This window comes from Diaphorina citri, unplaced genomic scaffold (assembly GCF_000475195.1).
Source record: "Diaphorina citri unplaced genomic scaffold, Diaci psyllid genome assembly version 1.1 scaffold21, whole genome shotgun sequence".
NCBI classification, from domain to species: domain Eukaryota; kingdom Metazoa; phylum Arthropoda; class Insecta; order Hemiptera; family Psyllidae; genus Diaphorina; species Diaphorina citri.
The window spans coordinates 393,919-421,094 of NW_007377459.1; the positions used below are offsets into that span (position 1 = coordinate 393,919).

Below are 27,176 nucleotides of genomic sequence, written 5' to 3' on the forward strand. Positions count from 1 at the left end.
AAATAGTACGAGGCGAACAATGGTGAATTAATTTAATATCCTGAATATCCTGAACGTATTAGAGAGATGAAAACACACGCGCTCTTCAAGATCATTGCAATTATGAACCTACTGGGTGGAACGTGCATCAGAAGCACCAACTCGTAGATTTCGATAGGATGCATCGCTAACCAGAGTAAACCACTCGTAGTCATTCATGAGAATCACCTAAAATACCTAGAGAATAGATGGCGCTTAGATGGCGCTAACCAGAGAACATGGATGCATTGCGATCTAGCGGTTACTGACGGCACTCTTTCCCCTAATACCTGGGTCTACACTTCAACAATCAGGGTTTAAACTTTGCTACCTCTTGGATTGAGCAAATCTGATTGGCTGAAAATTTTGAAGTTAACCAATCACTCCAATCAGATCGCTTATCCACGAGTTAAAGCCAGTTCAAACTTTGATCGTGGCCCAATCGGTCGATACACAAAAAGAACAATCTGAGGTTTAGGTAGATAGCCCTAAAGGCCTAAAGGATGGGTTAAGCTTATACGGATCTTGATAGTGGCCATTAATCAATCTCAATGATGGTGAAGTGATTAGCGCGGTGGACTTCAGTTCTGGAGGTTGGTGGTTTGAGTGCAAGTCATAAAATTTATCGAGATTATTTGAGATGTATCAAGTGAGGAATGATATTTGTGGTACACGAGTAGGTACCTAATTTATTTTATTGTATTTATAGTTTATACTCACATATGTTTCTACCAACCTTGTGTTAGCTGGGGGTTGGTGGTTCGAGTCCAAGTCGTATAGCCGTATTTCGTGAAAACCATTTGGTAAGCATTCGGGCATTCATTGAAAAATAAATTAAATTATCTGCAACTGGGATTTTTTCTGCATAGTTGATATGATTATATGCTCAATGCAAATAATCTCGACCAATTTATCTTTGGTTTGTCCTGTCAGAATGAGACAGAAAAGTCCATTTACGTCCACAGTCTAATTGTCTAATGGGTCTTTCACAGGTAATCTACACGAATCTAACGTTAAGTCTTATTTAATTTATAAGAAGCACCTGCAAATAGGTGCCCACTTTGGCATTTCGACAAAAAGGAACCTATTCGTGGCACCACCCTGTATAAGGTAGGTAAATAGTACGAGGCGAACAATGGTGAATTAATTTAATATCCTGAATATCCTGAACGTATTAGAGAGATGAAAACACACGCGCTCCTCAAGATCATTGCAATTATGAACCTACTGGGTGGAACGTGCATCAGAAGCACCAGATTTCGATAGGATGCATCGCTAACCAGAGTAAACCACTCGTAGTCATTCATGAGAATCACCTAAAATACCTAGAGATAGATGGCGCTAACCAGAGAACATGGATGCGTTGCGATCTAGCGGTTACTGAGGGAACTCTTACCCAATCAGGGTTTAAACTTTGCTACCTCTTGGATTGAGCAAATCTGATTGAACCAATGATGATAATGAACTATAGTTACTTACTTACCTATTCGCACCTCCAATTTACCTACTTGGTTTTAATTTACCAGTCATGTAGGTATGTGCTATATATAGGTAGGTAACCAATAACTAACTATCTGTTCTATTGTTTCTTTATTGTTAAAAATAAAACACTAATTGTAGGTACATATTAGGTACTTACCTATGTACCAGTAGGTATCTATTAACTAACCATCTTTAGATCTTGTACCTACATAGGTGGGTACCTACATTGTCGTATTTGTCAGGTACATCCTAAGTGTTATTACTGGCACGATTACCTACCTTTTCCGTATTAGGTAGGTATTTTACTATTATTACCTAGTTTGTATTAAGTAGTTTACTGTCGTGATTACACAGATACTAGATACCTAATATCCAAGTCTATGTACCTACATTATTTTCTTAAAGCACGTAAACCTATTCATTAAGCAGTGAACATTATCGAAGATCATACATGCTGCTTTAAAGTTGGGTGCAGTTTTCTTTACAATGAAGTAGGTATCTTGGGTACATACTTAAATATCCAAACATTCAGGGTGGTATCAGGTTTGTGTCTACTTAACTCATACCAGTCATACCAGTCCTATCTCTGGTAGCAGGTAGATTATCATTTTTATTCATTCATTATCCTTTACAAAAGAAATTATTTTTTTGGGGCAGTTGAGAGACATCCCGTTAACTGCTGAAGACACAACAGGCTTTCCTGAATCGTCTTTTTGCTTGGATTTCACAACTATATCCTCAGTTCTCCTCATGAGGATGACTGCATCCCGAAATAGCCAGCAGCTCGTGTTGTCCCAGACGGTAAACCGTCCAGATACCAACCACGCGCAACATTGCTTAACTTCAGAGATTTGAAAACTGGTGCATACAACGCAATCCCTCTACAATGTGTAATCTAACAACGTGCTAAGTTAAGCAAGAACAAGCTTCCTTGATTAATATCTACACTAAGGTGGATTTAATGTTTTGATTTGGACTCGAACCATTATCTTCTGAATTTGAAGTCCACTAACCACTACACTACAAAAGTTGATTGGTCATCCTGTATAGAACCATTAAATCTTGTACTCCCCGTGTCTTCTTATCACAAGGTGTCCAGTTGGGTTAAGGCTTATTAAGTGTGCACAGAGTTTGTTATTGAGTAATTCAGACAGAGACAGAATAGAGTAATAGAGAGCCTCTCATGGACTGTAAGTATAAGTACAATATCTTCCTGAAACCTGCAATTATTAACCCTCGTATGCCAAAGGGCCCTCCCCTTGGAGTAGGGGTACCCATTTATTATTATTTTAAGGAGGGACAGATTAAAAAAGTCCAAAGTGTTCAACGTCACTCTATAACTGCTATGTTTTTTTCGTGAAGGGGTTTTTACCTTCTTTTTGACATTAACCTCACACAGTGTGAGTGGGGTCGGGAAAAGCCAGTGGCACGCGATTGCCTAGATGGTCACCCATCCGGAAACCAACCATGCACACCGTTGCTTAACTTCAGTAAACCATTGGGAACCAGTGGATTCAACCTCACCGGTGGCTTCCCTTAAATGAGTGGGTAGTTTTCACCCGCCCCCCTTAGGAATGAAAGTTGCTAGCTTGGGAAATCTAGGGTTAAAGCTAGAACCATTCTCAGCATAAGCACAAATGATACACTAAGATTAATGACATCGTATCTACCTTCTTGTGATCGTGCTGTATTGTGCAAATTGAGATGGATTATACTTCCTGGTTTATTAAGTTTCATGAAGAACAAAAAGCTGGCATGATTTAATAAGTTAAATAGATATGTGAAAACAGAACCATCCCCTCCCTCTTCCTGTGATGAATGAAAATGAATGGATGGTATTCAGGATCTAACAAACGAGCCAGCGAGGAAACACCTATGATGAATTGATGATATTGCTGAAAAACGAGGTGCAGCGAGAGCACTACATTTATGTAACTGATAAACAACAATACCTACCTAGGTACCTACTAAGAAGAAAAAAAAATATCTATAATGTTTGTGAAAGAAAAAAATAAGGAAGACCATGTAAAAGGGTCGTATCCAGGATTTTGTAAATACGGCCCTGAAGACCAAGCACATCATTTGTACCCACGAGGATGAAAAAAAAAAAAAAAAAAAAAAAAAAAAAAAACATCCGAAAGTGACGGTCTTCGGTCTTATCAGTTCAATTCCTGCTTTCCTGATAACAAGACTTACTATAGACATGGGGTACTCTACAGTCCATTTCCCTGTACTATAGCAATAGCCAATATCTAGTAAAGAAAATAAACTTCAATGGTAAGTGTCCAAACGAAGATAACTAGAAACCAGGTCATGGCATGAGATATGTATGTCCAAGTGAATTCTCAGACCTAAACACCTGATACGGGTTTAGCCTGCACACCGCGGATGTACTGCGTTGAATGCACCTGTGTTCGAAGTTCCTAGAGGATGTCCGATCATGGTAGAGTTAAGCAACGTTGTGAATGGTTGGTATTTGAACAAGTGACCTTTTTACCGCCGCATTTACATTTCATGCAACTTCTATGTCTTTTAAATAGGCCCTGTTTCCAGAAGGTACGGTTCGGCCATTATTCCGGACCAAAGTTCCGCTATTTAGGGTTATATAGGGAAAAAGCTAAAAAGGAACTAGCGCTTCTCGCGACTTTACCTTTAGTCACAGGTCGCTCAAATTTTGCAGACAGCTTCCATTATTAATGATGATCAAAAGTGTCCGCGGGCCGGACCTCGAGAAGTGTACGGTTCGGCCGCTATTTAACGCCAAATCTTTGAAAAAGCTCAAAAAGAGTTCGCAATGCTCAGGACTTCAGATTTCAGCCAAAGTCGCTCGAACTTGGCACAGAGATTCGATAAATTATGTAAATCAAAAACATCCTTGGGCCCTGTTTCCAGAAGGTACGGTTCGGCCGTTATTACGGACCAAAGTTTCGCTGTTTAGGGTTATACACCAGTAGGTAACTTTTCAAGAATTTGGAGAGGTTTTAGTGAAACTTAGTGATCTCATTTAGGTCACGGAGAGGATACCTACCTACTTGGACTGAGACCTACTAGAATAGAATAGAATATACTTTGTGTATCCTGCTCGAATGAGACTAAGAAGTCCCCTTACCCCAGCAGTCTAAACAAGGTCTCGTTCATTTTATGGGTTAAATAACATGGTATATATAAAACAAAATTTTAGGATCTTGCTTAGTTAAAAAAAAAGTTGTATTCGGGTATTTGAGTGAGCAAAATTTGAGCGACAGGTGTCTAGTAAGTTGTATTCGGGCGAATAATCGTAAATAATGTGTGAGTCAAATTCAATGACACTAAAAACAATGTGAAAAGGAAAGAGAAAGAGAGAATGAGACAACAATTAGGAATACAATAAACACTAGGTACATAGGTACTCAATCACAACAAGGAGAGAGAGAGAGAGAGAGGGAGGGAGGGAGAGAGAGAGAGAGAGAGAGAGAGAGAGAGAGAGAGAGAGAGAGAGAGACCTCGTTTAAAGGTTGACCTTGGGGTGAGCTACAAAGGATGCCTGCTGTTGGCAACAAGAGCTACTGACTAGATCGGAGAGGCTTTAGCTTCGTAAGAGCAGTTGGGAAGTCGCTTGAAGTCCAAGGGAGAAGGCATAAAGAATTTGGTTCGCCCTCACGGTTAATTTTTTCCTGATCTTCAGACGTGGGACAGCACCAAGAGCTACTGACTAGATCGGAGAGGCTTTAGCTTCGTGAGAGCAGTTGGGAAGTCGCTTGAAGTCCAAGGGAGAAGGCATAAAGAATTTGGTTCGCCCTCACGTCCTCACGGTTAATTTTTCCCTGATCTTCAGACGTGGGACATTTTTCACTCGGAAAATCAAACACCAGTTGATGGAGCCCTGACATTTTCAAGGTCACCAGTGAATAATATTTTTCTAGGATGTCCCATGTGAATTATTTGCTGAGGAACTTGCCATAAACCTGTTCAATACTCGCTTGTTCTTATGAGTCAACTTTATCATAGCCAGATCTGCCACTGAGTATATGGTTCAACCTGACTTAGTAGCCACTAAGTATGCCGGTAAACCTGGCTATTTCCATTGGCTGTCGAGATTCCAGTTGGGGTGGATGTCATCTAAGCGAATTTCACCGAAGCCTACTTCCTTGTGATAATGTTAAGGGAGTAGCACAGTAGCTTCCCTAGAACACGAATGGCATCTGGTAAAGCCAGATTCCAGTGAAGTTCAGAGCGGGCTTCAAACCCATGTGTATGTCCCATCATGTAACACTAGACCAGTGTTTCTTAATTAGTTTGGCCCGCGGAACCCTTTTCAAAAGGTGAACATCTTTGCGGAACCCTGAACTTTCAAGATTGTTGAGGGCGAACCAAATTCTTTCTGCCTTCTCCCTTGGACTTCAAGCGACTTCCCAACTGCTCTCACGAAGCTAAAGCCTCTCCGATCCAGTCAGTAGCTCTTGTTGCCAACAGCAGTCATCCTTTGTAGCTCACCCCAAGGTCAACCTTTAAACGAGGTTCGGTTTAATTTTTAGATTAAAACTGTCCCACTGTCCCAGACCAAGGCTCTACAAATTGATCAGGACCTCTCCCTGAACCCTCGCTTTGACGGACTTGGACAGTAGCGGTTGTTTATCCTGCCAGAATGAGACTGAAAAGTCTCTTTACTATTCCACACAGTCACCCGTCCGGCCGTCCAAATACCCTAATCAGTGCCCAGCAAGAATCCGGCGAAGCCAAGAACACGCTCTCTAAACCCTTTTTGACGGATCCCTCCAAAGTTAAGGGACACTTAATCGTGAGAACTTGGCATCAGAACTCTAATATGCAAAATGAGGACCTTTCCCTGAACCCTCGCTTTGACGGACGTGGACAGTAGCAGTTGTTTACCTTGTTTATCCTGCCAGAATGAGACTGAAAAGTCCCTTTACTGTTCTACATAGTCACCCGTCCGGCCGTCCAAATACCCTAATTAGTGCCCAGCAAGAATCCGGCGAAGCAAGAACACCCTCTCTAAACCCTTTTTGACGGATCCCTCCAAAGTTAAGGGACACTTAATCGTGAGAACTTGGCATCAGAACTCTAATATGCAAAATGACATACCCGAGAATGCGTAGAACTTTAAAAGTGGCGTTGATAAGATCTCCGGGATATGATGGATAACTTGGAAGCTCTACTGAAATAGATTGACCTTGGCTACCCAAAAGCAGAGATACCGGCTGCCCTATCTAAATAATACATTTTATTCTGATATAACTTGGAAGCTCTACTGAAATAGATTGACCTTGGCTACCCAAAAGCAGAGATACCGGCTGCCCTATCTAAATAATACATTTTATTACATATGTACCTACCTACCTACCTATTTTGGATCTAGCTAACGAGGCAGCTTGGTTGGTAGGTAGGTATCTCCTAGTTTGTCTACATACCTACCTTGTTTGAATGTAGACCTATGGGCCTAACACTTCCGGTTCGGTGAGACAAATACGTGGTTCGACTGCTAAGAAATCAGTTTGGCAACGTTTGAAAATTGTGACCGCCATTTCTCGGGCCGTCAGCCGTTAGAACACTGGAGTTAAACAACGTCGAGCGTGTTTTGTATTTGGATAGTGTCAGGGGACTGTAACAGGTGGTCGTTGTTGGTTTTGTTTGGCTTCCCTCAGTTGTTGAGCATGAGAACAAATTTTGTTAATCTGTATGATCTTTATGTACTATATTTTTTCATCCCCCCCCCCAAGAGCTTTGATAGAGGGACTGTAAATGTTAAGGTCTTATCGTCCCAAAATGGAAGAGAGAAGGAAGACAGGATAGGAAAAAGCCAGTCGTTCCGAGAGCGAACATTATCCCCTTCCCGGGCGGGAATCGAACCTGCGGCCTAGCTATTACGAGGCAGACGCGCTACCAACCAAGCTAACTAGGCTGACACTATATTCCTGCCATTGTGATCACAACCAATATAAACCTCTTTTATCCTTTGACGCTACCTCTCCGTAAATCTCCTTCCTCGACAGACTAAAACCAAACCACGCCTTGAAAATTCGCAAAGTCCTTGATCCTGTGGGGTACTTGGAAATCTGTTTCCCAGGCCCAACAACAGTCTCAACACGTAGGTAGTAGGTACGTCAAAATCCTGGATACGACCCTTTTACATGGTCTTCCTTATTTTTTTCTTTCACAAACATTATAGATATTTTTTTTTCTTCTTAGTAGGTACCTAGGTAGGTATTGTTGTTTATCAGTTACATAAATGTAGTGCTCTCGCTGCACCTCGTTTTTCAGCAATATCATCAATTCATCATAGGTGTTTCCTCGCTGGCTCGTTTGTTAGATCCTGAATACCATCCATTCATTTTCATTCATCACAGGAAGAGGGAGGGGATGGTTCTGTTTTCACATATCTATTTAACTTATTAAATCATGCCAGCTTTTTGTTCTTCATGAAACTTAATAAACCAGGAAGTATAATCCATCTCAATTTGCACAATACAGCACGATCACAAGAAGGTAGATACGATGTCATTAATCTTAGTGTATCATTTGTGCTTATGCTGAGAATGGTTCTAGCTTTAACCCTAGATTTCCCAAGCTAGCAACTTTCATTCCTAAGGGGGGCGGGTGAAAACTACCCACTCATTTAAGGGAAGCCACCGGTGAGGTTGAATCCACTGGTTCCCAATGGTTTACTGAAGTTAAGCAACGGTGTGCATGGTTGGTTTCCGGATGGGTGACCATCTAGGCAATCGCGTGCCACTGGCTTTTCCCGACCCCACTCACACTGTGTGAGGTTAATGTCAAAAAGAAGGTAAAAACCCCTTCACGAAAAAAACATAGCAGTTATAGAGTGACGTTGAACACTTTGGACTTTTTATTTCTGAAAAGATCAATTAATGATCCATAGGTATCATCAAAAGCAAGTAGCAACCCCTATCTGTAAAGGTGTGTCCACTGTCCACACATAGCCGACGACCGTCGATCTTAGCAGGTCCTTAGCAAGAAGACCTTACTAGTTACAGTTCCCTCTATTAAAGTAGAATAAGAAAAAGAATTTTAAATTTCAATTTCTTGTTTACACCGAGAGTGTCCTATTGAAAATCAATGAGCTGTAAAACCTCAAGTTCACCACAAGAAGACCCAGCCTACACTCTGAAGATATATCTAATATAACATCTGGTTATTACCAGATATATATTTATTATATTGGATCCAAGTTATTATTTATATATATATAACATCTTGTTATCACAAGATATCTATAATTTTACATCTAACTTAGCTATTATGAGATAATAATATTGCATCCATGTAGTTATTATTTAGTTTTTAGTAGATACTAGGTATTCGACATTGAAAACTGCTGTCACCGCACATCGCTATGTCCATTGTCATATAGTGACGTCAGTGGTCACCAAAATGGGCACCGGTGGATCAGGAGTTTGGACCCAACGGTGCACCTACAAAATACTATTAAATTACCTACTTTGTTTAGACTGCCAATACTGGACTGAGGGGTCCCTTTTTACCAACAGTTTCAATAAGGTCTCGTTTACTGGATGAGTGCATTTTTATTTTTTGTCTATATTCATAACATGATTGCAAAATATTGCATGTTATTAATGGAGATGCATCTAATCCCCTAGATAAATGAGTTTAGGCTGTAAAGACTTATTAAAGTCAGACAGTAATGATGAAATATTGGTCTTGGAAAAAAACCTCTTCCAAGAAAATCAAGAGCTATAGATTTTATCTATTAAGTAGTTGTAGCCTTGTAGGTGACATCCTCTAGGTAAGATTGAAAACGGACTGATTTCAATGTTTCCTATAACAACCATAGTGTAATAGAAAGTAAAACAAAGATGATGGAAGAAGGTGATGGTTAATGCAGATCTCTCGAGTTAGAAGGTTAAAATTCACTGGGTTCGTTAAATGACCAAATGGTAACACCTCAGTTTACGAACCACTCCGATCAGGAGATAAGTTCCTCAAAGTCAAACAGCCGAATCTCTAACAAGATCAACTTAGATGGATCCGATAATTCGGACGTGACCTGGTTAATAAAATAATGAGGGTCTCTAAAGTACGAACCATAGGACCTAGAACCACACGGTGTTTTTGGTGTCTTATCATTGAACATTGAGGAATAGGAAGGTAGGAAAACAACGACCAAACGGACGGACGCTTATTACGCCAAGGTGACCCCAAAATCATGAAGGTAGATCTGCCATAGAGTAACATAGAAAAACTTAAAATGCAGAATAGAAAATTTTAATAAACTTACTTCTGTTGAATTAGGTATACTCTTCCTGGAAGGGTTTTTACATTTCTGAAATTTCCAGAAAAATTCTGAATGTTCTGATATTTTCAGATGCCTAGTAGTAAGTCCCTCTATCCACCCCTGGTGTGCGATTGAAAAAGGGCCTCCTATCATAGAGTAACAGAAAAACTTAAAATGCAGAATAGCAAATTTTAACAAACTTATTTCTGTTGAATTACCTACTCTTCCTGGAAAGGTTTTTACCATTTCTGAAATTTCCAGAAAATTCTGAATGTTCTGATATTTTCAGATGCCTAGTAGTAAGTCCCTCTATCCACCCCTGGTGTGCGATTGAAAAAGGGCCTCCTATTAAAAGTTAATTTTTTGGACACTTTTTAATGATCCCTCATTACATGGGGAGTATTTTAAGACAGGAAATTTTCGACCAAAAATCGGCTCTGAGTACCTATCTACCAGATCTACCTATACCCATAGAGTAACATAGAAAAACTTAAAATGCAGAATAGCAAATTTTAATAAACTTACTTCTGTTGAATCACTCTTCCTGGAAAGGTTTTTACCATTTCTGAAATTTCCAGAAAAATTCTGAATGTTCTGATATTTTCGGATGCCTAGTAGTAAGTCCCTCTATCCACCCCTGGTGTGCGATTGAAAAAGGGCCTCCTATTGGCTTTCGATTGAATCCTCTTAAGGTGTGTCCACACGTAGCCGTAGATCGACGTGGATCCACATCGATTCACAATAAATTCTCATAAATCGAAGAGAGAAGGAAGACAGGATAGCAAAAAGTCCAGCCGTTCCGAGAAATTGTCCGTTCAGGATAAAATACGCCCCGGGCGGACATCTAACCCTCGGCGCTTAGAAAGCCAACGCGCTACCAACCAAGCTAACTATACTGGCAAATAAGAGCGTTTTCTTTGGCGGATCATATACCCCACTCCACGTGCTGCTGTGGCTATATCTGATGGGTGCAGTGGGAGTACACAGCTTTGACCATTGAATCACTGTATCTAGATTCTAGAGGACTATTTATGATATCACTGATAATTCGTCATATCTTCGGACTACCTGTCTTCTGCCTACTTGAAAGTCATTAGATATATTCAAGTTATTTGATGATGCCATTCAAATTATTAGATACCTATACCTACCTATGTATATTTCCTTTTGTAGGTATGATTCAGTCTGTGTAATTTGGTATCCATAAATGTAATGTAGGAGTAGGTATCTATAGGATTGTAGGAGGTAGATAGATATTCATTTAGGTTTACTCAGTTTTCCATTTGAACTGAGGCCAAGTCGCTAAACTGACGGCGAAAATGATTCATCGTGAGAATTTTCTCGACTTTTCAATCGCTTTGAGTCACCGCTAGCAACATACCGACACTTCTTGTTCACACGGAGTTTAAATACACCGGATTTACAGCAGAAAGTATGCAGGTTATATTTGGTAGGTAGCTAAAAGTATAATATATACCTGTATGTAAATAATTGCCGCTTTTCTACTTACATAGGTACTCCTGGTTTATGAAAAATTTCCATTTCATTTTATTCTTTAGGTACATTACCAACATAATTTTGTTGTATTGTTGTAGGTGCCCATTTGTATGACTATAAATTCTTTTACTTCTACCAGGGTCTACCAGAGGAGATACCTGATATACACAAAATACAGAAGATTTCGGTGCATCTCTCTAGACTAGTCTAGGCCCAATCATTAGCGTCTTTGTGGGGCGGGAGACCGAGACCCTTTTGAAGTATCGAATCTTCCTCCTTGATTTTTCTTAGCTTCCATGCTCCCAATATTAGGTATCAGGCTTCTTTTTATCCTCGACTTTTAGGCCCTCGCCCGGTGGGCCTATACATAAATCCGCCCCTGAATACATTCCATGACTCTTGTGAGAATTTTCTTGAATTTTCAATTTGATTATCATCGTCATCATCAAGTCTTGCACCTAATTCCTAACTATTTTCCCATGGAGTTTTCCGCACTTTAGATTAGAAGAATTTTCATATTTCCTACCTGTGTTATTCATGATTTCATTACGTGTCCATGTTTCCTACATTATGTGTGATTTGGTTATTTTTACATTTCATGACTCTTGTGAGAATTTTCTTGAATTTTCAATTTGATTATCATCGTCATCATCAAGTCTTGCACCTAATTCCCAACTTATTTTCCCATGGAGTTTTCCGCACTTTAGAAGAATTTTCATATTTCCTACCTGTGTTATTCATGATTTCATTACGTGTCCATGTTTCCTACATTATGTGTGATTTGGTTATTTCTTTGTTGAGATGTTTTTTTTTCAAAATTCTTGCTGATTCATGTCCAAGCTGTGAGCAATTTTCTGGGGTGTGGGGATCCTCGTGTTGCATATTAGTAAGGCGCTCCTATGCCGCGGGGATAGCACCTTGAATGCACCATTTCCCAATTGTTCACCGAAGTTAAGCAACAGTTCCCGTGGTATCAAGATAGGTGGCCATCTGGGCAATCGCATACTGCTGGTTTTTCCTGCCCCTATTCAGGTTCTTCTTCTTCTTCAGATGTCAGATCCGTTTCGAATGTTAGCGATCATCATTGTAACTTTCACTTTATCTGCAGCGATTTGAAAAGCTATTCAGGTTGGGTGAGGTTAAAGCATTTTGTTCATAAATATATGAACAAAATGCTGGCTCTTAAGTTCGTGCTAAGCATAGTCTCAAGGCACTTGATTGGTCAATTTTGACTTGAGACTGATCTAAGACTTTTGTAGTGTAGTGGTTAGTGGACTTCAAATTCAGAAGATAATGGTTCGAGTCCAAATCAAAACATTAAATCCAGCTTAGTGTCAAATTTCTTGCTGATTCATGTCCAAGCTGTGAGCAATTTTCTGGGGTGTGGGGATCCTCGTATTGCATATTAGTAAGGCACTCCTATGCCGCGGGTATAGCACCTTGAATACAACAGTTCCCAACGGTTCACTGTAGTTGAGCATCAGTTCCTGGGGTATCAGTATGGGTGGTCATCTGGGCTATCGCATGCTGCTGGTTTTTCCTGACCCTATTCAGGTTCTTCTTCTTTTTTTTCTTTTTCTTCTTCTTCTTCTTCTTCTTCTTCTTCTTCTTCTTCTTCTTCTTCTTCTTCTTCTTCTTCTTCTTCTTCTTCTTTAGGTCAGATCCGTTTCGAATGTCAGCGATCATCATTGTAACTTTCACTTTATCTGCAGCGATTTGAAAAGCTATTCAGGTTGGGTGAGGTTAAAGCTACTCGTCTAAACACCCATATTTATGAACAAAATGCTGGCTCTTAAGTATGATGGTGAAGTGATTAGCGCGGTGGACTTCAATTCTGGAGGTTGGTGGTTTGAGTGCAAGTCATAAAATTTATCGAGATTATTTGAGATGTATCAAGTGAGGAATGATATTTGTGGTACAATTTAGAACGAATATAACAGTTAGGAACACCCTGTATATAAAACATGAAGAGCAAGAAGTTATTCTATTGCATAATCGTATAAATGATTCTTTGCCAGAACTTACACACAACAATACGGATTTTCACACGCTTCTTAACCCTTTCATGACAGGACATTGATTTCCACATTTCCAGTTTTTCTAGGAATATTGGAGGTTAGGGAATTAGAGTTTTCAAGGTTTTTCAACAGCACTGTATAACTTCCAAGCTTTTTAGTGATGGGTATTTTAGCCTCCATTCGGCGACAAAAGCCGAACTCAGGTTGTGTGAGGCCGACAAAAGCCAGCAGCAAGCGACTGCCCAAATGGTCACCTATCCACGAAACGATGCACCAGAAACCTTGTGATTTATTAGAAACTGGTGCAATTGACGTGCTATCGCCGCCGGGTCGTACCGATAGCTTAGAAATTTTAGAATATTCGAACCAAAAAGGGAATCTTGAATAGTTTGCCACAAAAGGGTTAATTGTAGTAGCTATTTCATAACGTTTGACATTGCAGTCGAGTAAGTAGTTTGGTTAAAGGTTATTAATTCACGTGATGTAGGTACTCAAGTATACCTCCGTACCTACATACGAATAGGTACCAAAGTATTAGATACCATAATTGTAATTGTACCTACATTGTTTTATTAAATACCTACCTATTCAGTAAGTACGTAATGATTCGGAAGATTAATTCCATTTGGAATTTTCTTTTGCCTGAAGTTTTTGACTGGCGAAACTACGTGCAATCTGTGCAACATTGGTTTGGATTGCAGCTTCTTTGGTTCCAAGTTTTGACAACTTTTTTTATAAGTTTGATTAAAGTGATTAAAGATTACCACTTTGTCATTTCAAAATAAGTATAAATTATGTCCCTAATGTTTTCTACAAAGAGTGTAAGTTACAAATAATTAATTACCTACTACCTCCCTCTTTGAATGGAGTTTACACTAGGTTTTCAGGACGAGAATGAGAAAGAAAGTAGGTACAGAAGGAAGTAGAATAGAATAGAATAGAATAGAATATACCCTGTTTATACTGCCAGAATGAGACTGAAAAGTCCCTTTACTCCCGCAGTCCAAACAAGGTTTTATGTATTTGGAACAAAATAAGTGTAATTTTTATAAAATAAAACCTTGCTTAAATTAAAAAAAAAAAAGAAAAAAAATACAGCAGAAAAGAGAGTAAGATAATAATAAAAGTAGAGGAAGTAGAATGGGATAGAAATATTGGTCACAATGATAATTGGTCCAGAATACTCAAGAAAGGCAAGCTATCCAGGAGATTTACAAGGAAGTTAGCACAATTTGTCCAGAATACTCAAGAAAGGCAAGCTATCCAGGAGATTTACAAGGAAGTTAGCAAAGAGATAACAAAGGATTTTTGATAGTCATCAGCTGATTCTTAATATCTAATACCCTAAAAAACAAATTCTTGAGAACCAGAAGTTAAGCGACAGCTCGTGAGTCGATCAAGAGACTTACGAGTTACGAACCTCCAAAGCAAAGCACTTCTCAGCTTCTCACAATTTCAAGAACTAAGGTAAAGGGACTTCTCGGTCCTGTAATCCTGTTCGAAGGAACAAGACAAGTGAACACTTCAACTAACACAGGTCAACTGTGAAAACTTACTTGGACTAAAACAAAAATCCACTTTGAAAAAAACTAAACAAAACTCTAATCAGGACTAGGCAGAATCTCATTAGGGGATCCCAGATCCTAGAATGTCCTAGAAGGAGACCTGACTGAAATCTGTATCCTTGTCAGATTTAAGTGTCGATTTGGACACGAGACACAAGTCAGACGAAGGTTAATTGCTAGTTTTCAGTCTTTAGACTCTTTAGTAAGGGTGTTAATTTTTATGTCACCTCTCTATTCCTGATTCATGATACTTGTCATAACATCTATTTAGGTACTCCAGATATTCCTGACACCTCAGATTGTTCTTTTTGTGTATCGGCCAATTGGGCCAAGATCAAAGTTTGAACTGGCTTTAACTCGTGGATAAGCGATCTGATTGGAGTGATTGGTTAACTTCAAAATTTTCAGCCAATCAGAATTGCTCAATCCAAGAGGTAGCAAAGTTTAAACCCTGATTGTTGAAGTGTAGACCCAAGTATTAAGGGTAAGAGTGCCCTCAGTAACCGCTAGATCGCAATACATCCATGTTCTCTGGTTAGCGCCATCTATCTCTAGGTATTTTAGGTGATTCTCATGAATGACTACGAGTGGTTTACTCTGGTTAGCGGCCTCAGATTGTTCTTTTTGTGTATCGACCAATTGGGCCACGATCAAAGTTTGAACTGGCTTTAACTCATGGATAAGTGATCTGATTGGAGTGATTGGTTAACTTCAAAATTTTCAGTCAATCAGATTTGCTCAATCCAAGAGGTAGCAAAGTTTAAACCCTGATTGGGTAAGAGTTCCCTCAGTAACCGCTAGATCGCAACGCATCCATGTTCTCTGGTTAGCGCCATCTATCTCTAGGTATTTTAGGTGATTCTCATGAATGACTACGAGTGGTTTACTCTGGTTAGCGATGCATCCTATCGAAATCTGGTGCTTCTGATGCACGTTCCACCCAGTAGGTTCATAATTGCAATGATCTTGAGGAGCGCGTGTGTTTTCATCTCTCTAATACGTTCAGGATATTCAGGATATTAAATTAATTCACCATTGTTCGCCTCGTACTATTTACCTACATTCATGAATTTTATGATCAGTGATAACAATCTCAATCAGGTACATGAGAATTCTTATCAAAAATCTTGCCATCTTCGTGCATGCTTACAAATTGACGATTTACTGATTTCGGTGACAGTTCGATTTATGATCTAAAATCTATGAAGGATGCGTAAAGAATGGAACATATCATGAGCTATTGGAAGATAACCAATGGGGGCAAGGTTAGTGCATGCTAGGTATCATTTCTACACAGGTGGTTACAGATAACTCAGGCGTAAAGAATGGAACATAATTATCATGAGCTATTGGAAGATAACCAATGGGGGCAAGGTTAGTGCATGCTAGGTATCATTTCTACACAGGTGGTTACAGATAACTCAGTTTAACCCTTCGATGACAGGACATGGATTTCCAGTTTTTCTAGGAATTTTGTAGGGTAGAAAATTAGATTTTTCAGGGGGGTTAACAGCACTTTATTACAGCTGAGGTATTGTGACACGGGTTTTGTCCTTCATTCAACAAAAACAAAATACCCTCCTCTTTGTCGGCCTTACTAAGCCTGAGTGGGGCCGTCAAAAGCCAGCAGCACGCTACTGCCCAAATGGTCATCCATACAGATATACCAACCAATTGGCCATATCCAGATACCAACCACGCGCAACAACCACCCAGATACCCAGTGATCCATTGGACGATTGGAGGTTAGTACCATTAACTTGTTATGACGGATCACCCCTTGCTTAGAAGGTTCGTAGGTATAAGCTTAACCCATCCCTTGGGGCAATAGCTGCTGAGAAGGTTAGAACCAAAGGGGTTCTTAAATAGTTTGCCTCAAAAGGGTTAATTGTAGTAGCTATTTCATAACGTTTGACATTGCAGTCGAGTAAGTAGTTTGGTTAAAGGTCATTAATTCACGTGATGTAGGTACTCAAGTATACCTCCGTACCTACATACGAATAGGTACCAAAGTATTAGATACCATAATTGTAATTGACGCAAAGAATGGTACATATCATGAGCTATTGGAAGATAACCAATAGGGGCAAGGTTAGTGCATGCTAGGTATCATTTCTACGCAGGTGGTTACAGATAACTCAGATAAGGATAAGGGAGGAGTGGGTTAGTTACCCAGAAAAGTTGATGCTCTAGCTTTAACTTAGAGGATAAGGAATTCAGAAGTTTTATGGTTTGTTTTCTTTCAAAATATTATAGGTATTTTTGAATGACCATTATCTTAACAGCTTTAACACCCATCTCCCTACTGTACCTTATTTAGTATTGTTTTATTGCGTATCAAATCAGGCACATTATGGAGGAATCAAAAAATTATTGTTAAACAATTTATTTTATTTGATGCATGACATAATTTGACCAGATTCCCACAAGTAACGTTAAAATTTTAGCAATAAAACTTCTGGTTGACCCAAAATTATACATATGTACATAATAAATAAATAATCAATGTACATAAATACCTGAATAAATAATTACGTGAACAAATACTTGGAATTAAAGGAATTTGTGGATGAAATGAAATACAAAGTTTCACACTTACCGCTCTCAGCTGCGTCACTTCGTTCACATCCGTCTCAAAGTCCCACTGCGCATGCACATTGGCTGCGATAACTCAGATAAGGATAAGGGAGGAGTGGGTTAGTTACCCCGAAAAGTTGATGCCTTAAGATTTGACTTAGAAGGTAAAGACTTTAGGAGTTTTATGGTTTGTTTTGGTTTCAAAATATTATAGGTTATTTTGAATGACCATTATCTTAACAGCTTAACACTCATCTCCCTACCGTATCTTGGTTAGTATGGTTTTATTACTTATCTTATTATCAGGCACATTACGTATCAAAGAATCATTGTTAAACAATTTATTTCATTTGATGGATGACATATTATGACCAGATTCCCACAAGTAACGGTAAAATTTTAGCAATATAACTTATGGTTGACCCAAAAATATACATATATGTAACAGATCTTTAAATGACCATTATCTTAAAAGCTTAACACTCATCTCCCTACCGTATCTTGGTTAGTATGGTTTTATTATCATATTATCAGGCACATTATGTAGGTATCAAAGAATCATTGTTAAACAATTTATTTCATTTGATGGATGATATATTATGACCAGATTCCCACAAGTAACGGTAAAATTTTAGCAATATAACTTATGGTTGACCCAAAAATATACATATATGTAACAGATTGTACCTACATAATATGAGTAATTACGTGAACACATAGGTACTTGGTATCTGACGAATTTGTGAATGAAATAAAATACAAAGTTTCACACTTACCGCTCTCAGCTGCGTCACTTCGTTCACATCCGTCTCAAAGTCCCACTGCGCATGCACATTGGCTGCGCATTGGGCCGTTCCCGCCTCGTCTATTTGCGCCAGCACACGCTCTATCTCCAACTCACGCGGACTCACGCGCGGGCTCAAATTGTTATTGAACACGGCACCTTGCGGGTTAAAGGTGCGCGCGAACCCCGACCGACCGGGAATACCGCGTCCCGCGACGTCTTGGTAGTCTATATCCTCCCGTGCGCCAGGCGGTAGCCGGCCCGCCCTGCCTCGTTGCCGAGTAGGGAACTCGTCATAGTCTTGCCCGACATCGAACGTCTGTGCCGCCCCCTGTAGATCGCCGGGCTTTAGGGTGGAGAACCTCGTTTGACCGCGATCCCGCGTTTCCGCGCGGAGTCTGTCTTGGACTCGGGAGTTTTCGCAACATTGTTGTCAATCATAGAATTGAAAGGATATTAAAGTATGTAGAATAGGATATCCTGTCCTGTATGTAGAGTAGGATATAAGACAAAAAGTCACACCTTTAGTTTTACTTTGCTCTTGTTATAAATTTAATTCTAAGGAAAGCATTTACTAATCAGTGTGCTTCATGAAAACAAAGGATGTTAAAGCAAAATTACAGCGTAACGATGAACTATCTTCAAATGAAAATGATTCCTTGATTTCTTCATCTAGGTAGGTATGTAGGTGTACCTACACTTGTCTTAAGATTACTTTACTTTGATTAGATACTTAGTTGTAAAGGTAATAGGTAGATAGCACAGATGATGATATTACCTATTTCCCATTCATTCATTCTGCAAAAACACCGTCAATGCATTAGACTTAGACCGTCATCCTATCAACCATTCTGACTAATAAAAAATCCGCGTGTCATTTATCACACACCTTGTATTTTAAATGCAACTTTAATAATAGAGTAATAGAGAGCCTCTCATGGACTGTAAGTATAAGTACAATATCTTCCTGAAACCTGCAATTATTAACCCTCGTATGCCAAAGGGCCCTCCCCTTGGAGTAGGGGTACCCATTTATTATTATTTTAAGGAGGGACAGATTAAAAAAGTCCAAAGTGTTCAACGTCACTCTATAACTGCTATGTTTTTTTCGTGAAGGGGTTTTTACCTTCTTTTTGACAGGGGTACTATGGAAGATTTGCCATGACTCAGCGGGAAATGAGTTTTGCGTGCTACAAAATTCACTGATCACTGGTTAGCTGAGGTGTGATTAAAGATGCGGTTATTAAACGTACCTACTACCTACGTGTTGAGACTGTTGTTGGGCCTGGGAAACAGATTTCCAAGTACCCCACAGGATCAAGGACTTTGCGAATTTTCAAGGCGTAGAGATAACAAAGGATTTTTGATAGTCATCAGCTGATTCTTAATATCTAATACCCTAAAAAGCAAATTCTTGAGAACCAGACAGCTCGTGAGTCGATCAAGAGACTTACGAATTACGAACCTCCAAACAAAGCACTTCTCAGCTTCTCACAATTTCAATAACTAAGGTAAAGGGACTTCTCGGTCCTGTAATCCTGTTCGAAGGAACAAGACAAGTGAACACTTCAACTAACACGGGCCAACTGAAAAACTCACTTGGACTAAAACAAAAATTCACTTTGAAATAACTAAACAAAACTCTAATCAGGACTAGGCAGAATCTCATTAGGGGATCCCAGATCCTAGAATGTCCTAGAAGGAGACTTGACTGAAATCTGTATATCCTTGTCAGAGTTAAGTGTCGATTTGGACACGAGACACATGTCAGATGAAGGTTAATTGCTATATTTCAGTATTAATAAGGGTGTTAATTTTTATGTCACCTCTCTATTCCTGATTCATGATACTTGTCACAATATCTATTTAGGTACTCCAGATATTCCTGACTCCTGATACTCAAGTCAAACTTGATACTTATGTCAAAACATTTTAGTGATGACACTAACTTTTGGACATCAGAGAGATCTCAGTTTTAAGCCAACGATATAGTATTGAATTTGTATCTCTGCCTGCCTGTTAAGAGGCATAGGTCTAGGTCCCTGATGACAGCTCATGACTATTACCTATATTATGAGTGTTATTTTATGACAAACTGAGAGGTCATAAATCCCTCACAACACTCACTAATCACTAATAGTGTAGTAAACAAACCCACTTTCTCTTTCAGATAGTGTAGTCAAGACCCTCGTCCGTTACACAGAAGGGCGTGGGTTCAATTCCAACCTCAGTGAGGAATTTTGTCCTCGATATATTTCGAGAATTTGACCACGATAATTAACAGTAGTAATAGACTAACAGTAAAGGGATTTTTCCGTCTCATTCGAGCAGTAGGTATGAATTAGCACTATTATTATTTACCTACTTATGTGACACTTCTGGCTATACCTACCAATTTGCTAGTAAGGCAAGGAAAGCAGGGCGGTATCCAGGTGAAAGGGGGCTTAGAGATGAAAGAGTGATATACCAAATTTTCATATTAGCGTCTGAGATTGCTCATATTGGGTGGATATACCAAATTTCCGGAGCCCACCCCATTGTAAAATAGCAAAAATGAAGCCTGAGGGGACGCTTAGGGCCCCTCGGATTTCCTTAAGTACGGCCCTGAAGGAAGATATAGCGGTTATGATGGAAAACAAATATGACATTAATATGCAAGGATATTGCATTCATTAATCAGTTTGCCATCAATACTTACTCGATCTATCGAAAAGCTATTGATATATTGATAAACGTAATGATGATAATTAGCTACCTACTATAATTACTGAGCACCTATAGAGTTATTGTCAATAATGATAGAATGAAAATCAGGTTTGCGGAGAGATGGCTGGAAGGTCGAACTTCAAGTTCGTTCACAACAGAATTTTCACCGTTAACAAATTTTCATTTTATGTATACCCAGTAATTATTTATTGAACAAAATCAATGAAAATAGAGAATATTTCTAGGTAAATCAATGGAGATGTTAGGGATAAATCAATTTAAACAAGTATGGGAAATGGGATACAAAAGTACCTACTTCAGTTGTGGAGAAAAGCAAAGGATGAAAAAGGATTATGGGACAGTGGAAAGAAAACCATGGTAAACTCTAGAAGGGTTTCAACTTTTAACTTCAGAAATCTCAAAATAAAAAAAAACGCAGCAAAGAGGTTTCGTTTTTAATCAGTGTCAAATCACAATAACGTCACATAAAATCAGTAAAACAGTTCCTACGTACTTTCTTACTTAAACAGGAAATTAAACCAAATTAAAAAAGAAAATAGGGAAGAAATAGTTTAGGTACCTGTTAATTAAAGATATAGGTAGTATTAAAAATAAAATAAAAATATTTAAATTAGTTAATAAAAAATTAAAACAAAATTAATCAAACAGAACAGTTCAAAGGAGACTAAAGTACATAAGACGCGATCTTAATCTATGTAATTATTTAATGAAATTTCCATTCTCATCCATGTACCAGTGTACCTATTCAGGTAAAAATAAAAGCTGCTTAGGTTACAAAAAGAATTACAAGTACCTACATAGGCAAATTAATTATTATTGACTATCTATTGATTAGTTGACTATCTAAGTATCTATTGATTAGGACAAATTATGATGATGGTTATCTACAGATTTAATTTACAACATAGGTGCTCCTGCTCCTGTACATACAATTTTATTGTATTTATAGACAGACACTATGTTTTTTTCCTTTTTAATTATAGCATTTTTTATGACTTATTAAGTTATAAATATTATTAATTAATTAAAGGGATTATCATTATTTAGGTGCATACCATGGATTCCTATCAAACCAGTAGCTGTTATGGGAAAATAATTTTAAAAGTTGGGCTTATAAATTACCATAGTGTTAGTTCAAGGCTGTGATGATCAATGATCATTTCTCAGGTGTGAAATGCCTTAGGTCGTATATAAATACCTAATAAAAGCATTTATTTGGCATTAATTTCTTTTATTTTATTTATAAAGACATTTAATATCAAGGACGTTTACATTTTTCTCTGGGAACTTGGGACTTACATACATAGGAGTCGGCATTCAAGTAGGTACCTATACTTATAACTTTTAAGTAGGTACTAGGTACCTACCTCCAGTGAAAAAGACAGTGAGACGAAGAGAAATAATATTGACCAATAAACGGAACTTGGGAGACAAAAATAACGGGCCCTGGGCCCTCTGGGGGCCCTATAATTTCGCAGAGTCGAGCCTGAAATTTCTCTAGGCGGCCCTGGCTTGGACACACGAGTACATAATCACTCAGATATTTGTGGGGGAGTGCCTTATTTCCAAGAAAAACAATAAGACAGAAGAAAAAGAAGACGAAGAACACGAAGGAAGAAGAAAAAGAAGAGGACAAGAAGAAGGAAGAAGAAGGAAGGAAAAAAGAAGAAGAAGGAAAAGGAAAGGGAGAGGAAGCAAAAGAAGAAGGAAGGAGACGAAGAAGAAATAGGAGGAGGAAGAAAAAGAAGAGGACAAGAAGCACAAAAAGGAAAAGAAGAAGGAAGGGGAGAAGAATAATGAGGGGAAGCAGGAGGAGAAGAAGAGGAATAGAACAACTATAAAGAGAACCTACTCTGGCATAACATTCTGAGTCTATTCTGTCAATGAATGAAGCTCGCCTTATCTTCGGCCAGCCACTCACTATCTGGTAGACCTGATCAGGTCCGCCTCTCAGGTCTACCTGATACCAGATGAGACACTATCAGGTAGACCCGACAGGTTCGGCTGAAAAGGTTCGCCTGTCAGGTCTACCTGATGAGCACACACACTATCAGATAGAGCTGACAGGCGGACCTGATCAGATGTACCTGTCAGGTCTACCTGCTCGCCTTATCTTAGGCCAGCCACTCACTATCAGGTAGACCTGATCAGGTCCGCCTCTCAGGTCTGCCTGATACCAGATGAGCACATACACTAACAGGTAGACCCGACAGGTTCGGCTGAAAAGGTCCGCCTGTCAGGTCTACCTGATGAGCACACACACTATCAGATAGAGCTGACAGGCGGACCTGATCAGATGTACCTGTCAGGTCTACCTGATAGTGAGTGGCCGGCCTTACACTTTACGGCGGGAATATGGGACTAGGTAGGTATTACCTATGATAGGTACCTATACCTATGTACTAGGCTGTGATCTATTGTACTGGAGTATGTTACGTATGGGCTTGCTAGGGACGTGCAAATCTATGTTATCTATGTACTTTATGTAGGGTATGCGTTCTACTATACCTAGGCACTACTAATTTATGCACCTATACAAGCTGTTTAAGTCTTTCTGTTACCTTTGTTCTATAGCTATAGGGTCACGACGCGACGTGGCTTAGCTGATTTCTTGGTGACGGGTGCTAGATCCCTCATAATATACAATATAGCCACTCATATGGCGACAAAAAGTAAATTCGTAACAAAAGTTAATATAATTTGAAGCCTATGTAAAAAAAGTGCATTCTATATTTTCTACTTATACAAATAGGGTGGAGAACCTCGTTTGACCGCGATCCCGCGTTTCCGCGCGGAGTCTGTCTTGGACTCGGGAGTTTTGATTGCCGATGTACTGGTTGGGGTCGATGTAGCGGTCGTCCCCGTTGTTGACGAATAGTTGGGCACATGTGACTTGCACTAGGAGCAGGACTGTTAGGCCTGTGAGTGGTCGCACTGGGATAACCGGGCGGGACCGAATGAGACAAGCCATGGTTTGGGGGTTTGGATTGCGGGGTGGAGAATCTCGTTTGACCGCGATCCCGCGTTTCCGCGCGGAGTCTGTCTTGGACTCGGGAGTTTTGCTTGCCGATGTACTGGTTGGGGTCAATGTAGCGATCGTCACCGTTGTTGACGAATAGTTGGGCACATGTGGCTTGGACTAAGAGCAGGACTGTTAGGCCTGTGAGTGGTCGCACTGGGATAACCGGGCGGGACCGAATGAGACAAGCCATGGTTTGGGGGTTTGGATTGGGGCACTACTAATTTATGCACCTATACAAGGTGTTTAAAGTCTTCTGTTACCTTTGTTCTATAGGGTCACGACGCGTGAAGGTAATCCAAGTCGAAATTCCTCTAAAACAGGAAATCTCTAAAATTGTAAGAAGGTAATCCAAGTCCAAATTCCTCTAAAACAAGAAATCTCTAAAATTGTAAGAAGTTAATCACCATCGAAATTACGCCAAAACATGAAATCTCCGAAATTGGAAGACAGTAATTGAAGATCAAATTCCTCCAAAACATGAAAATCCCAAATTGCAAGATAGTAATCCACAAAAAGAAATCATCAAAATTCCGAAGAATAAAAGCAAACAGAAAAAGTTTATAGGAAAAAACAAAATAAATTCAAAATCAAAAGTAATACTCCTGTTTTCATTTCTTAGTCTAAACCCCCTTCAGAAGAATGATTAGATCAGTGCTTTGGGACTTAATCGGCAAATAGGTAGATACCTAATATTTACTGTTTACCATGTCGGCTAGGGTTAGGACCAAGTAGTCTCACTACGACTTGTAAATTCATAAAATAGCATTTTATAATATTAGCTACCAAAAAACATGCTATGAATTGTGCAGTAGGACAAGCACATCAGGTAGACAGTTCCTACTCATTTACAGGTAGTTTTTAGTTTTTTTAGCACTATTTTGCGCAGAGTTATGAAGTTTGTTTTGAAAATAGACAAAAAATTACCATAATTATGCGTACTTAGACAATTCTTAGGTATTAAACGTACTCATATACCTACTACATCTACGAAAAGTAAAGTAGTACAGATACTGATGATATTTGCATGTCAATAGATTTCTAGATATCAGTCACATAAACGTACGTAGTAAAAGTGTACTTGTACAGACTCTACACTAAACTGTGATATGGAATATGGACAGGTACTATCTTAAGATTCTAAACCATGTGAGGAACTTGTAGCTATTTCTAAACTTCACCTATTGTGTCTTAGTTCAAACTTGGTCTTTTTGTCAAAACTTCCTTCTGTCAGATCCAAACTTCCAAAGATTGTGCCTCCTAATGGACCTTGTGTGTAAATTTAAAGCAGGCAAATATGGGATGTATATTCAGGTGAAATTGAAAGTGAAGAAAGTAGGTAAACAAGATACAATATTTACTCCAAATACTCCAATGAATGAAGAAGATGAAAAAAAGTAAAAATATCATCTCACTCCAAATTAGCTGTTCACGTTGTAATTATTGACAAGGCAACATCTCCTTCTGAAAATTGTTTAGTTTGTGGAAAATTCACAAACTAAAAAAAAAAAAAAAAAAAAAAAAAAAAAAAAAAAAAAAACAACCACCACACGCACCTAGACTTAATCATTCATAGATAGGTGCAAAAGTCCAAAGTATCTGCTAAACCTCCTTGTTCTTACGCGGTAAGACATAGGTGCAAAAGTCCAAAGTATCTGCTAAACCTCCTTGTTCTTACGCGGTAAGACAATTAACACACAGATCTAATCATGGGAGCTCATTGAAGATTGAAAATTTCCCACGGGCTCCACAGAGATAATTCTACGCTCTGATTTTCCATGTGGCGTTTTCATCTCAGGTAGGTACATAGGTTCATGTTGAATTATCTATGGTGAGGAAGACAGATTTAATGGGTCATAATTAGTACAGGCAGGGATGGATTGGACCAGCTGGAAGCAATATTCAATCACTTAATCAAAGTTAATAATAGAGCGATGGGAAATATAATAATTTTAACATCAATCAATATGGGTATACAGTCATACCACATCAAACAATGCTGTCATGATATATCATTGGAAAAAATTATACCTTAAATGGACTATGAAAATTAAGTGATAGGGTGGCACAAGTTGAGTGATTTAGGTTGTTTGAATGCTAAGCTGGAAGCAATATTCAATCACTTAATCAAAGTTAATAATAGAGCGATGGGAAATATAATAATTTTATCAATCAATATGGGTATACAGTCATACCACATCAAACAATGCTGTTATGATCAATCATTGGAAAAAATTATACCTTAAATGGACTATGAAAATTAAGTGATAGGGTGGCACAAGTTGAGTGATTTAGGTTGTTTGAATGCTCTAGGGCAGTGTTTCCCAACCTGGGCGATATCGCCCCCTTGGGGGCGATGGAGATTTTCATGGGGGCGATGAAGCCTTAGGGGGCGATATGGGGGGCGATCAATAAAAGGAGCGATAAAGGGGGCGATGGCTATCTAGGGGCAAAAATGTAAGTAGGTACTAGGTACCTACTTATTTATTTTAGTCTTAAAAAATAAATCCGAAGAGGAGAGAGAGAAAAATATTGCACGTGCGTCCGAGTTTTGCCGAGCAATCCCGAGATCTACATATTGAAGTGTTCGGTTTCCGGTTATGAGTTCTGGAACCCAGACACTTGATTGAGCTTCCGGCTCCCTAGTTTCTTTCTCAGTGTAAGAAGCGTGCTATAAAAAGAAAACTATGTACATTGAAATATAAAGCAGCTTTTGTATAATCTACAGAAAAGACTGTTTAGAAAAACGATGTACCTTAAATCATACAGAGTTAAATGGTCCATCGGCTTCCTTGATTTCCAGAATCCCCTTCCTTGGTTTTGATAGATATTTCCTTGATTTTTCAAGGCGGATTTTTCCTAATGTGAATACAAGAGATAATATTCACAAATGATTGTAGGTATACGTACCTAACCATTCCTGTAATAGATCAGTTGCGCTTACTTGGGCGATGTTTCAAAGTCATAGAGCAGAAAAACTGAGGACCAATGGAATTTTTCTTTTTCTTCTATGACTTTTAGATCCCGAGATAAATCGATGAAAAAAATGCCGGTAAATCGTGAACTTTGACGTCACGGCATACGCTCCCGTAGGCGATGACGTCACATCAAATGTCCCTAGCAAAGCTCCCTCGCAGGCAAAGCATTAATGTGTTTGTGCGCATACGTTTCTGCGCAGTTCTTTCTGCTCCTCCGCTAGCGCGCTTGCATAGTGGCGCTACCTAACGGACGAAAAAAA

The 27,176-nt window shown here is 39.0% G+C and overlaps 1 protein-coding gene across 1 annotated transcript in view; it reads right to left on the reverse strand.

Moving 5' to 3' along the window:
• Positions 1 to 23,906, reverse strand: part of LOC103508843 (angiotensin-converting enzyme-like) — a 186,541-nt gene extending 162,635 nt beyond the window's left edge. Inside the window, exons 1-2 of the mRNA XM_026823264.1 lie at positions 23,682 to 23,906; positions 18,185 to 18,554 (exon numbers count right to left, since the gene is read on the reverse strand). Coding sequence (XP_026679065.1) covers positions 18,185 to 18,554; positions 23,682 to 23,890 — 579 coding nt within the window. The 5' untranslated portion in view covers positions 23,891 to 23,906. The remainder of the gene's footprint in view (positions 1 to 18,184; positions 18,555 to 23,681) is intronic.
• Between the last annotated feature and the right edge of the window lie 3,270 nt (positions 23,907 to 27,176).